At 38.6% G+C, this 15,742-nt stretch overlaps 1 protein-coding gene across 1 annotated transcript in view; it reads right to left on the bottom strand.

Moving 5' to 3' along the window:
- Positions 1–191: 191 nt before the first annotated feature.
- The window catches only part of Srpk1 (SRSF protein kinase 1), a 48,931-nt gene continuing 33,380 nt past the window's right edge, over positions 192–15,742 (bottom strand). The window contains 4 exon segments of the mRNA XM_020168912.2: positions 192–2,568; positions 4,265–4,357; positions 7,757–7,826; positions 13,659–13,766. Of these exon segments, the coding sequence (XP_020024501.2) occupies positions 2,384–2,568; positions 4,265–4,357; positions 7,757–7,826; positions 13,659–13,766 (456 nt within the window). The 3' untranslated portion in view covers positions 192–2,383.

Genomic DNA, 15,742 nt, shown 5'->3' with positions numbered 1-15,742 from the left:
GTATTTTGTAAATCCCACAATGGAAGCAAAGAAAGCTAGAAAAAAAATTATAACTGCACAAAACTCAAGTGTTCAAATTTCAGTTTTGCTGCATATTTAAATTAAAAAAACATCAATCAATCCTTTCTTCCAAATGCTCCCATTTGACCACCTTGAACCACAAATGAACAAAACTTCTGGAGACACAAAGGTTATTAAATAATTTGTTTATTGTACTGCATTTATAAAGAAAACAGACAATGCACTCAGTAGAAAGAATAAAAAAATTACCAGGGCTTTCTTTTTAACAAAGAGCAATCAGAAATCCTTTAGTGAAGTCATGGCAATTTGACAGTATTATGATTAAGCTCAAAATGCACACGAGCACCTGGAAGGTAAGTTCTACAGCCGCCTGCTCCTAGGTCTTCTAATTAATCTGGTTCCTTAGGTGATCAGAGAAAAGCCCTTATTTAGTGGAAACATTTCCAAAATGAAGTGACAGGTGCGCTCCTATTAAAATTCCTGTCATGTCAATAATTAAAATGGGGCCTTCTGTTTGCTCATTTTTGGTTATTTCACCTTATTATCACCAGACTTCCTGTAATTCCCACAACTGTGATCTTAAAAGTAGAAGAGACTTCAGTTAAACCTGATATTGCTTTAGATGTAGATACCGTTGAAAACCCAAAGTGGATTAGATTCTAGAAGGATTTCCCTGCCGTTGTGTGATACAATCTGTTCTTTATTCTTGATAGGTGCATAGATAGCCTGACTTAAAAAAAAAAATTCTTTCTACAGGAACATGTCTGATTTCAGGAGTAACCAATCAAGGATCCGATGAATAGCTGGCCAGTTCCTCTGAGTAATATGCTTGAGTCTCATGGATTGCATAATCACTCCACTTTTCCTTTTCCACGTTGGTAGATAAATGTGAGAAAATGATTCTAACCTCCCATACAGAAAGGAGGCCACTTGGCAGTTTCACTGGTAGTTTTCTAGTAGTCTTGGGTTGCATCTGGACTTTCTGTAAATGAAAGAATTCTAGAGCCGCCTCCAGAGAACTCTGCAATTCCCAAGGCCTGCTTGGTCCATGCTGTATAAGTGGCTTTGACACCAATCCTGCCCCTCTTCTGAAGCTCAGTATTACTGAACAAAAGGTGTTTTAGGGCTAAGCCTAAAAGAGGCCAATTCTAAAATAAAATTCACAAAGCCTTTTCGCATTAAGAGGAAAAAGTACACTTCAATCATGTTAAGATTGCAGCTAAAAACTTACATTATACAAGGAAATAGCAGCAGAGAATGGCTAATCTTAAAAAAAAAAATGGGGGAAGAAGAAGAAGAAGAAAAAAGCCAACGAAAAGTGCCATCCCACCCCTCCTCTTGGTTCTTTTATTCAGGGTTTCATTAAAGACCCCAAACCTCTGAGGAAATGAGAACATCAAAGCCACAGAGAAACTGCTTCAAGGCAAGAAATTTGGGCAAGGTAAAGAAAAACAAAACAAAACAGCGTGGAAAAGAATCAGAACCCTAGGACATTTTTCCCTTAGCTGGTAAAACTCTGGAACCCAGATGTCCTTTATGGAGCCACCTCAGTTCTTTAGTTATGGGGCAGTAAGCTCAAACTGAATGAATAAAATGCCAGCCAGGGTTAAAAACTAATAAAACTGCAAACCCAAATCATTCTGGCTCTTAAGATATCAGAAAATACATGGTGAAAGACTATTTGCAGAACACCTGAGAATCAAGAAATTATTAATCAATGGTTCTATTTTTGTTTACATTAAAAACTGACTAAAGATTTCAGGATCTTAGTCATGAAAGGAGTATCATAGTGCTTTGAATAGTGATAAAATAATATCCAAATTTGGTGTATTTATACAGCTCATTAAAAAAGGTAATAGCATAAAAGTCGCGGGAAAAAACGTGAACATAGAAAACAACAGAAACCATCCAGGAAGATGGTACAGCCTGGATACAGCAAGTTTAATATCTCTGCTGTACACAGAATTAACACCCTTTCCCCCTCATCCTTGTGCTGGCAATAGGATATGCATTAGAAAATTTGACTCTTAGAGTCAGGGAATGAAAGGATGAGCGCTCACATCTTGATCGCTCTTTTTAAAAAGGGTGCTGATACTTTAGTGGGTGTTCCAATGGAAAGGAGAAGCTACAGGGCAAGAGGCTGTTTCACATTTTTTAGTCCATTAGTCTTGGGCAGCGGCTACCGAGGCCAGATTCATGTAGGATGCCCCAGGGCTGTGGAGATCTCCACAGGGTCAAAAAAGAAAAGGAACAATTTAGAAAGCCCTGAAGAAGGAGCTTCACCCTAGAAAGGGAGGAGGGGATGCCTGAGGGAAGGCTGGAAGATCAGTGTGGTGATCTCTGCTGCAGTGGCAGGCAGGGCTTAGGAGTTCAGCCAAGGATGCTGCAGACACTCGGCCGCAGTGGCTCTCTTCTCAGGGATGAGCTCCAGCATAGGCAGCAAGAAGTCTGTGAAGCCAGCTGCCTCCTCCTGAGACCACTCATACTTCTCCACTAGAACCTCAAGAAGGCCCCAGGGCTTCAGCTTTGTGATGTGCTTCAGGTCACCTGTGGTGAAGACAGTACAAAAGAAACTGACCAACACTGACAATGGACAATTTCTTCTTGTGGAAATTCAAGACCTAATCCAGGCAGTCTATAAATACAGACTCAGAATCTGTAATCACAATCTAATGCTTCATTCACAAAGCACTTCTCTCATTTGCAAAAGAAATACCTGTTTGTCATAAAGTCCTAAAAATTTAAGGTAACTTGTTTTCTCCCCTATTCCAGATATTTTTTGTTTTTTCCCCAGTTAAGTTGGGTATGCTTTATCAAGACTAGATGAATACAAATGCTGATTCTCACACATGTCTACACATGGACTCGTGGTGTGCAGTCAATCATCATGCAAAACAATTTGCTGAATTTTTTTTTGTTGTTTAATAGTCTAGCAAATGTTGCTTCAAAATGAGGCAATGATTTAAAAATGGAGAGCCAACAGCATGCCAAATACGTATAAAGTCAACAAAACTAAGAGAATAGAACCTATATAGATTTCAGACACAACAGAATCATTCTGAAACCTCAATCTAATTGCTTCTTTGAAGTGATGCCCCCATCCAATCCATGCTAGTGGGGATGGAACCCAGGGTCTTTTGCATGCTCAGCAACCATTCTACCACTACAACCCTCAATCCTGAAGTGACAATTTTCTTGAGAATTTTGGGGTGGAGACTGGGTCTTGCTATGTTTTTCAGGCTATCCTTGAAATTGTGGGCTCAAGTGGTCCTCTTACTTCAGTCTTCCAAGTAGATGGAGAATACACATGTGCCCTGTGTCTGACTGAAGTGACAATTTTTAAAAGATAGTAAATTACTAACGGCCAATTAAGGAAGATGCTGCTTAATTTTTTTTCAGATATGATACTTATCCACAATCTTATCTGTGGGGAGTGAGTGTCTAATTACCAACTTGGTATACATGCCTATCTTAATTTGACTTTGTACACAAAGAGGAACTCTTAGAAGGACTTCTCCAATTTCCTACCCCAAAAGAGGTTGAAGAAGGGGTAATGTTTCTGAGGATACCTCCTGTAAAGGGTTGAAAACAATTTTTTTCTCAGTACTTGTGTAGCAGTTGTGAAGAAAGGGGAACCATGGCACAATGGAGAAAGAAAGGCCAGACAGTTTTCTAGATCCTTCTGTTAAGTTTTTCAGAGTTCAGTTTTATTTGGAATGCGTAAGAAATACATATCAAAAATTCAAAGTGAGAGTTTATCTTTGTTCTTTCATTAACACATAGTAACATAAATGTAAGAAACTGCAAAGTGTTAAGTCAGCTTGTATGGCGAACATGTTAGGTACCACTGTGATACAAAGGTAAACGAGCCAGTCCTTAGACCAAATGCAGTGAAAACGTGTTCATTTTTCAGAGGTGTTATCGTAGGAACAATCACCAATTATGCCTAAGGCACTGTACGCATAATAGCTAACTTAGCATGAAAGACAGATCATCTTTCCATTTAGAAACCAGCAATAGGGAGGCTGCATTAAAATTGCAGAGCCAGTGGAGCAGCTGGGATTTGACATTCTGTCTCCATTCTCTACTTGACTGTACTATCTCACCTCTCTGCTAAATCACACTTCAACATTTAAGGTACACTCACCTTTCTGCAGGATACTGGGAACATGTATCCAGTGGTACTTACCTTTTGATTTTTAGACACTTTTGTACCGTCTGGGAACAAATACACTTGTTTTACCTTTTTTGGTGAAAAATTCCTTGGAATATTTTCCTGCCACAATGAGCTTGCGAGGCACCTTCCCCAGAAGTTCTATGATCAATGCAATGTGATCTGCATGTTTCAAATATTTCAAGAGGGGGAAAAAGATATACATAACAGGAGTAACAAACGTAGTTAGACATAGGCAGAAAGAGTCACATGCACACATCTTTGTAAAGCAGTTCAGGCTTATTTTCTCTCCTAAATGACAAATGGACTCCAATGGAGAATTCATAAAATACCAGGCGCCCAATCCAGTGGACGTGAGTGACAGCTAAAAGCAGTCTTGCTGTGAATGCTCAGCTTCCTGAAGCTGTCGCCCTGGGGCCTAGACCGAAACTCATGTTAACAATACCATCTCTGCAACAAGAAGTTGGGAGTATGTCCCACTAAGGGCAAAGTATCTTCAATGTCTATCAGCTCCATAAATGTGAGCAATGTGAGTAAAATAGAGCAGGATCAAGGTCAAGCTATAAAAGAGCTTTCTACAAATAGCTTTTTAAAGGACTAGCTGTTTAAGAGCAACTACAAACAAAACCAAGGCTACTCAAGGAGACTGGGAAGGCTAAGGATTACTTCCTAATGGCAGCTGGCAAAATTGTGAACTCTTCTACAACTTTTCAAGTTCAAGTGGGTTCTTTGGGCTAGGTAAAACAAAACAAAACCCCAAAACAAACGAAAAACCCCATTCCCCCACCAAACAAAACATGCTAACATGATTTAGGCATTCTAGAACTCTATTTATAATACTGTTCTGGGCTTCAAGGAGTAAAAATGTCACCATGGCTCAGAATGCTTGTGACAATGCATGCACAGGCCAAAGATTATAAACTTTTTTTTTTTTTTTTGCAGTATGGGGCTAGAACTCTTGAGTCTTGCACCTGCTGAGCCCTCAGCCCTACTGTCCATTTTAAAGATGAGAAAATGGGACCTCAGGAGACTAAATGGCCTACTTGAAGCTTCAGGGCTCAAAGAATGGAACTCAAATAAAACCCCACATCTTATCATGTTTAGCTCAGAGATTGAATCCCCCCCCCTCATCACCCCAATCACACTTTAAAATTAGAACATTTTAAAAGTATAGCTACTTGGCTATAGGTTACTCAAATGTCCAGGTCGTAATGTGACAAGTAACTCGCAGTATGAATATGGACTGTGATCACTGCCAGGGAGGCGGGCAGAGTGCTAGCTGGGAGTGAGTTTGGTACTGGCCAGCATACAAACCTCCAGGTAGTTCTCCTGAACCTTTCACTCTTCAGGTGACAGAAATTAAGTCTAAGGAGAGGTTTTATAAAAATAATAACCCATAGCCAAAAAAGAACTTTTATAAATGACTCCATATGACTTATAGAATCATTAACAGTTAAAAAAGGGTTGATGGAGTGGCTCAAGTGGCAGAAAAAACAAAAGACAAAAAACAAAACAAGAGTTACTCAAGAACCTCCAATTATGTGTATTAAGGGGAAATAATATACTAGAGACATCAATGTTATTTAGGAATCTGTTTGGGCCTCATCTCTTTCTTACTTAAAGTATCTAGTGGTGTCATTTAAAAAGGACTTTTAAGTGAATTCATTATCATCTTGGAGTAGTTCTGACTGAGATAATGGTTTGGTAACAAGTACCTGTCTGGCCAAGAAATTTCTGCCAATTTTAGGCAGGACCTGCAAATAAATGTCTTTGTATAAATTACCAGTAGCAATAAGCAAAGTGAGACTACCAAGGGAGAAGAAAGACTATAGCTTCTCTTCTTACAAACTTCTAAGCAAAGTATTAGTCCTTCAAAATACTTTCCTATACCAAGAAATTGCTTTCCTCTTGAAATTGTTATTTTACATTTAATTCCATTTACACTGATAATCTTTGGCTTATCAACGATAGGCAGAATTGTCAAGTATTATTCCAAGAGCCAGGGCTATGGAATGTGAAAAGTAACAGATGACATGCTACCCAGTCCTACCATGACTGGTAACGAACCACACACACTCATCAGCGTATTAAGTTTTCTTTTTTCCTGCTCTAGCAGGACAGGCCAAATTGCTGTAGAATAGCGTGGGGAGTGGGACTGAAGAGCGTTCAGGTGTGAGCCAGAAGCTATTAGTACTAACTGATGTAGAAGGGAATAAGTACCTAGGGAAGATGGTCCTCTCGTCTCCTTACTTGGGACTTTTCACATCTATTTCAATTTTTGGTTTGGTGGCTTCAGGTCCTACTCAGTATAATTCTAGCCGCTATGTATGAGACATAACAGATATAATAGGGTGTTTAAAACACTATAAATCTGTACCTCCAAACTTATGACCTTTCCCGCTGCCCTAAGCAAGCAGAGGATAGGAAAAATCAAGTATATACAGTAGTAGCAATTAGAGTATCTTCTAACAGGGGGCATGTGTATATATCTATCTATCTATCTTATATATATATATATATATATATATATATGAAACATATATATATATATGAAATATATATATATATATATGAAATATATATATATATATATATATATATGAAACATGCTAAAATTATACAAATTATACCTACCAAAACAGGCACTTGGCTATGGGGACGAGTTAGCACACCATTTTCCAAACAGTATTCACTAGGAATATTAGCAGGCTATACTAACACTAACACTGCCTGTTAATATCCCAGGGAACCACATTCTGAGGAATAAGAGAATATTCTTGGGTCCACAGAATACTAACGCCAGGAGCAAAGCACAGCAAATGGAGGTCACACTGGGAGGCTGTGCAGCTAATGCTGCATCAAAGTAATCCTTATTAATCCTGAAAACAAAACAAGTGCTGCCTAAACTTTTTTTTTCTTTCAAATTAATAACTCATTTAGTTATATGAACACACCAGGATGGACAATACGCATGCAGTTGTCTGCTTCCACGGCCACCACAAAACCGAAAGCCATTCCATTTTGTTTTAAAATGAAATTCTAAATGTTAGTATACTTCTAATTTTTAGAAAAGGGGAAAACAATGCTAAATATTGCAGAATATAGTGTTTGCAGATTAAAATTATTGGCTTCCAAATACAGCTGAAGGAAGGCATAACTGAAAATAGGTTGATGAAGAGGTAAATTCAAACGGTAAAAAATAAGTCATTAACCTCTAAAGGAAGATAACTAGATGATGAAGAAAAAAATTACCTGGCAAATTAAGTTTTAGTTTAACCAACTACAGCCTTTTGTTATGTTAGAGCGCTTCAGGATCTTTTAATAAAATACCTAGTATATCTGATACCTAATATAAAAATCTTTTTTTGTTTCTTAGCTTTCTTTGAGACAGGGTCTTGCTATGTAGCCCAGCTCTAAAATACCTTTCACTTGTGTCACTCCGAGACTTACATATACCTTAGTCCATTAACAAGATTACTAAGGCTCAGCAGTGAGAAAAACTACTAGCTGTACATGGAGGTGTAAGCATCATGAAGAGGCATCTTTGGTCAAGAGACTCACCTTCATCTCGAGTATACTCTTCCCCTGAATGAGGTTCAAACAAATAGTCGCCTGTGGCTAGTTCAAAGGCCTGAGGAAAAGAGAGTAGCATGTGAAAGCATCATAGACAAAGAAGGCCTTTGGAAAGTTTACTGCTATTTGACTGAATATTAAGTTTTATTTCCCTTCCACAGAAAATCTGTAGATGACCATTTAAAAAAGCCTAAGATTATTCCTAAAGAACTATCCTCTCACTGCTGTACGTTATTTATTTATTTTTGGCAGGACTGGAGTCTGAACTCAGGGCTTCACACTTGCAAAGCAGGCACTCTATCTCTTGAGCCACATCTCCAGTCTGTTTTGCTCTGGTTATTTTGGAGATGGGGTCTCAAAAACTGTTTGCCCAAGCTGGCCTTGAACCACGATCTTTCCAATCTCAGCATCCCAAGTAGCTAGGATTACAGGCATGAGCCACCAGTGCCCACCTTCACATCTATATCTTAATAAAATGAGAAAACAGCAACAACAAAAACAAGTAAGAAAAAAAAAACCTCAGCAGAGAATGAGGAAAAGTTGGAAAATGGGTTCAAGTTACATATAGCACAAATTCTAGCATTCTATTAGTCAGTACAGTGACTACATTTAACGATCATTCACTGGCTATTTCAAAAGCACCAGAAGGGAGGAATTTAAATGCTTTTACCACAAGCAAATGATAAATGCCTGAGATGATGGAAATGCTAATTACTCAAACTTGATCACTACATACTGTATACATGTACTGAAACACACACTCTACCCTATAAATATATGCAATTAACACCACCCCCCCAGAACGAGCAAGCAATTCAGTCCTCTTGAGTTCCTGCTTTAGACAGAAGAGGACACACCTGGATAGTAAGGGGATTCTAAATTACTAAATAATTGGTGAGAGAACAGATCTCATATGGCTTGAAACTTAACTCTATACCCCCAATCAAAACCAAATACTCAAACATCTTTCTACACACGACTCTTCAATGTGAGACAGAAAGTACACTCTCTAACTTTGGCATACACTACACGTCCCAGATGGAGAGCTTCCAATTCTTAGTCCACAGAAAATCAGGAAAAGGCTAAATGACAATGGAGTCAGGAGCCAGACTATTCCATGAGACCAGAGAGCTGGTTAGCACTCACCGTGATAGGATGAGAAAGGCACATATCCCTTCTTACAAACGATCCGAGAGTGTTTTCCTTTGGAATAAATGTCAAGCAGTATGGAAAGGACAGCATGGAACAATGGGAACATGAATTTTCCATTTGATTACAAATGGATTTTTCAAAAGCAAACACATTATGATGTTTTAAATAAATGGCCTCACTGGTATTAAAGTACAATTATAAACCAACTACTATTCATAGGTCAATTTTGATTGAGTTCGTAGTTCTAAGTAATGTAGATAATCTCAAAACTGTGAGGTGGATTTAGTCGGGGCACAAACTCAATTTAGAACTAGTGTAGGTCTTTATTTCTTGTCTATCCTACTGTTCACATGAAGTATAAATCCAGAAGTTTTCCTTTCCTCTAAAATGTCAGGGTATGGTTTCTTGTTAGGTATAGGTCATTTTACACTCTGTTAGTTCATTATGAAATGGAACCACACCAACATAGTAGATTCCTATTCTACCCTGAATTATCTTGAGGGTTAGAGTCCCAGGGCAGCACACAAACAAACTGTGTTTCTTATCATTAGCACTTCCTAATCTTTTTTGAAAATAAGTACTGTTTCAAAATCTTAAATGTCACAGTGAAGACAATGAAATTAAAGTTTAAAAAAATGGCTATTATTCAGAGAATTTTCTGGAGGTTGAGGGACTAGCTCAGAGATAGAACATATGCTTGGATGCACAAGGCTCCAGCACAAATAAATAAAAATAAAAAAGGATACATGCTTTATACTACATGACTTTAAAACTATACTACAAAGTTACAGTAATTACAACAGCATGGATCACTGAATTTTCAGTGGTCAGAAGGGTGCCTCTCAGGAGGTTATGTTTGAGCCAAGACCTGCTCGAGTCAAAGGAGAAAGGGCCTGCAGTTCCCAAAGTGACAATGAACTTGACCAGATTATGGAAATAAAACTGGATTCTGACTCAAGTAGATGTAATTAAAGCATTTAAACCAGGAGAGTAAAATGATTTGATTAATAGTATCATTCAGGCTGTTATAAGAATGTAGCATAAAGGAAGAAAAACAGAAGCAGAGGAAGAAATTTGGAAGTCAGGTAGTTAGTGATCCATGTATGAAATAATGATGCCTTGGGCTATAACGGGTTAATGAGAAAGGTAAGAAGTGGTTGGTACTGGATGTATTCTGAAGAAAGAACTGAACTCACTGATGGACAAGGTATAGGGTGAGAAGAAGAAGAATTAAGGCTGGGTGCTGGTGGCTATGCCTGTAATCGTAGCCACTTGAGAGGCTGAGATCGGGAGGATCATGATTTCGCCAGTTCGGGCAAATAATATGTGAAATTCCTGTCTCCAAAATAACCAGAGCAAAATGGACTGGAGGGATGGCTCAAACAGCAGAGCCCCTGCTTTGCAAGTATGAAGCCCCAAGTTCAAAACCCAGGCCCACCAAGAAACAAAAAGAATTAAAGTAAAACTCTCTGGTTTTGAGTTTTTGGTCTAAGTGACTGAGTCAACATGGGGATCATTTATAAAATACGTACGGGGTAAATAAAGAATTTTGAAAATGTTAATTTGAGATATTTATTACATATCGAAATGGAGTTATCATGTAGATAGTTGGACATACAAAAGGTAAACAAGAAGGACAAGATACTGCCATAGACTTAGAGTTAAAGCTTTTAAGTTTTCTTTGACAATCAAAGTATTCCTAAAATAAACATCCAAACACACAACTATGTGAACTGACACATGATCAAAACAGGGACGATTCTGTCCCAGGATCTAGGGCACCCTAGCTGGTATCAACTCATAGTCCTCCTAAAAACTGTGTGCTATTCAGTGGGGTTATCATGAAGTCCTACAAATCCATCTTCCTTGTGAAGGAAATGTTTGCATCTCTCAATTCCTCTTGCTTCCTTTCCTGTTTAAAAGGCTTTCTTTAGGGGCTGGCAGAATGGCTCAAGTGGCAGAGCACTTGCCTAGCAAGTGTGAGGCCCTGAGTTCAAACCCCAGTGGCATCAAGAAAAACAAAGAAGCTCTGCTTTGAGAGCTGTGCATTTTATTTTACTGTCCCCTTTCTTTGCGTGCAGCAAATGCCCAGTTCTTCTGAACATACTCTTCAGTTTGGACACTAGCAATTTCATTACAGAAATTAACCGAAAGAGACAAGGTTAAGCTTTTTAAAAGGCTGGAGTAGCTCTGTTTAACAGAGAACTATGGCAGCTGCAGTAGCAGCAAAAAAAATGAAACCTATGGGCTTCAGTGTGAAGGACTGGGGAATGACATGAAAAGAACTGACAACACTGCTGATTAAGATGGTATCCTAGCCTACCTGCATGAAGGTGGGTGAAATCAAATCAATCTCTGGTAAACAGCTACTGGGCAATGGAGGTATTTTTGCCTTTTCATTCAGGCAGCTCAGATTAGAGCTTGGTGATGGTTGAGGAAAAGGTGTATGGGTCAATTTATAGCATTTTGGATTTTGTTAACTTTAGGACCTTTCAACAGCATTTAGAGTTCTAGACAGTTCCTTCCTTGCAGTGATGGGGACTGAATCCATAACCTTGAACATGAGGAATAGCCAAGCACTCTGCTGCTGAACTCAGCCCTCCCCATTCCCTCCCCCGTTCCTTTTTGTAACCTGCCTCTAAACTTTGTCTCAGTCATAAATGTGGCAGACAACTTTTCTACTTCTCTCTACCTCTCAGAAAGGGTATCCATCTTTCTATCAATTAATTTTTCATTGGATGCAGGACAGTCCAACCTTTCCAGGCATGTATGACATTGTAGGATTTATTTTTTACTTAGCATATCACCAATTTAAAGCAGCATTTCCTACGTCTATTGGCAAAATGAGAGAAATTCAGGAAATAAATGTGGCTCAAGAAAATTCCAACATGTGAGTGGGTCCAGGACCACAGCCAAGGTTAATTTCTCCTTTGCACTTTGCCTCACTTCTTAGTCCTAACACTGGAAATGCTATATTAAATAGCAAGCAGGACTTTCTGCCCTTATGGCGTAAGAAAAAGTAATCAAGGTCTTCATTCTCTTACAGCAATTAACTTATTACTAAGAACGACAACTTAATATCTCCTTTTAATAAATCATCTATAACCTAGCTGTATTCTGTAGTTGGTAGCTTCTCTACCACTTATGATTTCTCTCTAACATATCAACTCAAATTGAATTCCTCAAAAATACAAAGTGTAGAGAAAGAAGGCTGAGATTTTATTCCAGTATTTTTTCATTTGTGCAACATTATCAAAACTTTACTTCAGACAGTGTCCTATCTTTAAGAGGTATAAGCCACAACAAAGAATTTTATGAGGTTATGCCCCATTAATAAAATGGCTTTAACTCTACTATCTTTGAAGACAAAAGTCTTTCAGGAATGAGAGGAATCTATGACCTAAAATAGGCTGGATCTGTTCACCTGTCCTCTTTCTGAAGTTTTACCCAGAATACTAAATTTTAATGAAGCAAAATGTTAGCATGGTTCTGTTAATTCATTTGATGATCCATAAATATTTAGTAAGTACTACTGCATATAAAATTGCTCAGTCTTTGTTCCTGTCTCCTGGGAGGGAGCCTCTAAGTGCCTGGAATTTCCAAGTGGCAGAGTGCTTGCTGTTCACAGTGAGCCTCCTGGACCTTCTCTAAGTTTATACTAACAAGGTGACTGGTGGTGGGTTGCTAGTTTCAGGATGAAGGCTGGAAATTTTGGGAAGACCAACCATGTGATTAGAGGATTAGGGCTTTCTGACACCCCAATCTCCAGGGAAGGGAGGGAAGCTGGAGACTGAATATTAACAACATGTCAATGATTTAATCATGACTCATGAATGCAATCTCTTTAATAACACTCTACACTTGAAACCTGGTGGACTTCCCCAGTTGGTGATACATGTGACCAAGTCAAGGAGGACACAGAAGCTTCATGCTTAGTACTTTTCAAACCTTACACTATGTTTCTTGTCTTGTACTGTCTGAGGGGTAGTGGGAAACCCCAAATTTACAGCCAGTTGGTCAGATATGCAGGTGGCTTGTGGATCCTGGAACTTGATTAAGGCCAGTGAAGTGAGGGCACTCTTGTAGGGAACCATGTCTGTAACCTATCAAATCTGCAAAGACTCTGGGTAGTTAGAATCAGAAGTGCACTGAAAGCACCCACCCAAAGCGTGCAATCATACGCAACAGACAAGAGTCCTGCCAGCATGGTGCTCAGAATTTTGTGGAGAAGAAACAAGAAAATAAACACCCAAGTACAAACTGTAATAAGAGAAGAAAAGAGCATGAAGAGTATATTCCCTCAGGAAATAATGTAACACATTCCAAAGTAAAGCAATTTGTGGGAAGTCACTTTATACCAATGAAATCTGACTACTTAAATAGTTACTTGTCAAGGGCAAAATGGCAACTTATGAATCTATGGGTGAGTGGGTTCTAAGATGTCAGAGGAGGTGCTGAACTGGACAGAATAAAGTCGTTTCCAGGGGTGCCCTGGTTTGCAAACAGATCAATGCTAAAAGGATAAGGGTGCTTGTAATCACCTAATCCAAACCAACAATGCCTTATAGTAGCTGTTTCCAATTCAGATCTCTTCAGACACAGGACAGTGTTTCTGTGGTAAGTTACCTATGTTAAGTTCTTTTTTTTGCTTAATTTGCTGGTCTATTTCAAATTAGCAAATAGGCTAAGGTACAAAACTATTATATAACAGTGAAGACCAAGGGGAAAGGAACATTACCATGCATGCTGTGCTCCAAATGTCAGCAGGGGTATTATAGCCAGATCCTATTAGAACTTCCAGGGAGCGATACTGCCTTGTTTGAATATCTTCGGTGAAATGTTTGTGCTGAGTAAATGGAAAAGGAAAGTAGTTTAATATTAGTTGTTCTACAAAGTAACAAGCCAGGATTGCTAATAGAGATTTTAATAAATTCTCTGAAAAATGTCCCAAAGTTTCCATTCAGCTAATTTTTCAAGTATCATCTTGATGCTAATAGCCTTACTCACTGCTACTTCGAATTATTTTTGCAAACAGATGAGCCTAAACTTAATACGGACAGATGGATTATGGAAAAGCTTTATAAGAAATGGGAAATTATTGCCTCAAACAAAATTCATGTTGTTCACTTGTTCAAAATTAACAAACTGCACCTCAACAAATAAATGACATTAACTTAGATTCAATTCAAAGACTGTCTTGCTGCATGCTCAATATGAGGAAATAAGATAAAGGCTACAAGAACCTTCTAACCACTAATACCAATTATAAACAGTCCTTGCCTTCATTCTCCTTGCCCACCTTGCTCCCTGCAAAATAATATTAAATGTGAATCCTGGGGAACAGAGAGAACATACTAAGTATCATGAGGATACAATCAGCAAAACAACTGGAGTTTCATGAATAGATTAAAAAAAGGGAGAGATGTTTATACTGAAAGCAATTTAATGCCAGGCACTGGTAGCTCATGCCTGTAATCCTAGCTACTCAGGAGGCAGAGATCAGGTGGATCACTATTTGAAGCCAGTAATGAGCAAGACCCTATTTCAAAAAATACCCAACACAAAAAAGGGCTGGCAGATTGGCTCATGTGGTAGAGCACCTGACTAACAAATGTGAGGCCCTGAGTCCAAACCCCAGTACCAAAATAAAGTTTAAAAATAAATTTAAAAACAAATAATAAAGAAACAGAAGCGTAATGAGTCACATATAGGAAGCAAAATTTAAGCAATATTAAAATAGTAAAGGGAAGTGTGGAAGCCAGTTCTCTAACCCTGTTGAAATTGAAAAAAGGAACAACATTTGTGGAGAGGGGAAATTGCTTTGTGGAGAATGTTTCATGTAGAATCAGTAAACACTAGGACTCCAAAAGGTATGGGATTAAGTTTGACCAAAGGACAAAAAGTATTCCAGGTGATGTTCTGAAATCATCATCAACACACCATATGAAGATGTCTGCTAAAGACAAATAAGGTAATTGCTAGTTGTGGAATTAGGAGAGGGAAGGGTTAAACTCAAAGATACTCACTGGAAGAATAAACAGAATTTAAAAATTCAGTAGCCAGATGTGGGAGAATGTGCGAAGTACCAAAAAGAACCATGACCCAGAGTCCTAGAGCTAGCTAACTGTTCACAGAAACAGAGACTTGGAGAGGAGGAAAGTGGCTTTGACAGGAAAACAACATGCTCAGATACTAAGTCTGAAGCAACTTAAACTGACAAAACCAGAGAACTACAAAGAAGAGCAATAAAACTTATAAGATGGAGGCTGGGTGGTGGTGGCTCACGCCTATAATCCTAACTACTCAGGAAGCAGAGATCAGGAGGATCATGGTTTGAAGCCAGCCTGGGCAAATAGTTCGAGAGACCCTATCTTGAAAAAAACCCATCACTAAAAAGTGCTAGAGGAGTGGCTTAAGGTGTAGGCCCTGAGTTCAAGCCCTAATACCACCAAAAAAAAAAAAGAAAAACTTGTAAGATGGAAAAAAAGGAATTGGCGAATAAATAAAAAGACCACTGCTGGTGAAAGTGTAGGAGCAGTATGATTTATGCTATAGTCCCTTCCCGGCTCAGGACTTGATGATACCAGGTTTTTCTGAAGTAGGGGTGAGGGTGGGATTCAACACAGGAATATTGCTTTAAAACATGTTTAAGAAACAGAGCTTCAGAACAAAGGATATGATACTGGCCAACAGCTTTTTTTCTGGCCCAACAGACCACTTAGAGGTTTATTCTCTGGAGTGGACAAAATAGAGGACACTATTGTCAAGGAGAGAGCACTATTTTGAAAATATAGAAATCAAATGACCTAACTGTATATGCTC

The sequence above is a fragment of the Castor canadensis genome, chromosome 8, assembly GCF_047511655.1.
Source record: "Castor canadensis chromosome 8, mCasCan1.hap1v2, whole genome shotgun sequence".
NCBI classification, from domain to species: Eukaryota; Metazoa; Chordata; class Mammalia; order Rodentia; family Castoridae; genus Castor; species Castor canadensis.
The sequence above is the reverse complement of the archived record's forward strand: the minus strand, read 5'-3'. Positions and strand labels throughout refer to the sequence as shown.